We start from the raw sequence: 1,409 nt of genomic DNA on the forward strand, positions 1-1,409 counted from the left end.
GTATTATTAGCTGCTATTGAACTAATCATCTTAAACTACATCTCATTTCATTATCGTACCACACATTAAAAGCCAAACATATTAGGTCAGCATAATAGCTCAGTAGTTCCCCTCAGTCCTTTTTATGCAAATCTCTTCCTCATTGCAATGATGGAGAAAGTCAAACTCAAGTGAAATTGGAAAACCCACTGGTGTTGCCAGGTGAGGATTTTCCATTATGATAGGTATAAAGCTGCTGCTCGCAGCACACAGAGAACAGAGAGTAACTCAGACACAATGGCCCAGATTAATGGTGTAGCTGTAACACTGGTGCTGCTTCTGACAGTCAGTCTGTTCTGTCAAGACACTGCTGCTTGGGGTAAGATTTTCTCTTTCTGTTTCTCTATCATCTGTTTTAGTTTATAAATAAATACCTTAAGTATTTTAAACATTTCAGTGTGTTACAAGAGCATAGGCACAAACTAGACTAGAATTTGCTTCAATTAATATTATTTAATCATGCTAATATATTATTTTCTTGATTATTTAGCATGTTGCAGGCGATACAACAAAGGTCAGCTCCCTGTTAGTTTAATCCAAGGATATTCAATCCAGACCATTTATGGACAATGCAACATCAATGCTATCATGTGAGTACAATATATCATTTTCATACATGTGCATTGCTTTTCTTTTGTAAACTTATGTCATCTCCTCACCAAATTATTTTTTTAAAGTCATTTGCTTTTTATTTCACTTTAAGTTTCCACACATATGGAGGCAGAAAAGTGTGTGCTGATCCTACTCATTCCTGGGTGAGACACAGCATCCAGCAACTCACGTAAGCACAAAGATATTTAATCAGTGTATGTTTATTTTTTATTTTTTTGCTAAATAAATGTAATAATTGTAGTCAACTAAAGTGATTTCCTTTTCTTTTTTTTTAGGACAAAAGTGTTGGCTCTAAAGAAGCACGGAAGGCAGTATTAAAAAGTAAAAAAAAACAAAAAAAAAAAAACAGGAAATGCTATATTTTGTATTAAGAATTTGTGTATCTATCTATATATAGATGTTATATTGATTTATATATTCTTCATGAAGAAGCATTAATAATTTATGCAAGTTGCATAATTACTTTGTATTTTTGTATGTGCATCTTAATTAAATACAATAAATTTGAATTTGTATTTAAATCTGTTTTTCTGAATTCTTTCTGTCTTTAAATCAGTTCATGAGGAAGTGATATTCATATCATCACTGAATTGTTGCATTGTTTAAAACATAAAACAGCCTCCAAAAGTACACCCATATACAGTATACCTGCCTATCATAATTATAGATATTAACTGTTGTGAACACACCACCAGCCTCTTAACATGATCTGTTTGACCTTTTCTGTATTTGTGTACATGTATTCAAACGTCACTAAA

At 32.1% G+C, this 1,409-nt stretch overlaps 1 protein-coding gene across 1 annotated transcript; it reads left to right on the forward strand.

Moving 5' to 3' along the window:
* Positions 1 to 255: 255 nt before the first annotated feature.
* On the forward strand, positions 256 to 1,127 carry LOC128513494 (C-C motif chemokine 20-like). The gene is made up of 4 exons (XM_053487256.1): positions 256 to 358; positions 530 to 629; positions 743 to 820; positions 927 to 1,127. The coding sequence occupies exons 1-4, from the start codon at positions 277 to 279 to the stop codon at positions 967 to 969; spliced, it is 303 nt and encodes a 100-aa protein (XP_053343231.1). The 5' UTR covers positions 256 to 276; the 3' UTR covers positions 970 to 1,127.
* The last annotated feature ends 282 nt before the right edge of the window (positions 1,128 to 1,409 follow it).

Source organism: Clarias gariepinus, chromosome 25 (genome assembly GCF_024256425.1).
Source record: "Clarias gariepinus isolate MV-2021 ecotype Netherlands chromosome 25, CGAR_prim_01v2, whole genome shotgun sequence".
Lineage (NCBI taxonomy): Eukaryota > Metazoa > Chordata > Actinopteri > Siluriformes > Clariidae > Clarias > Clarias gariepinus.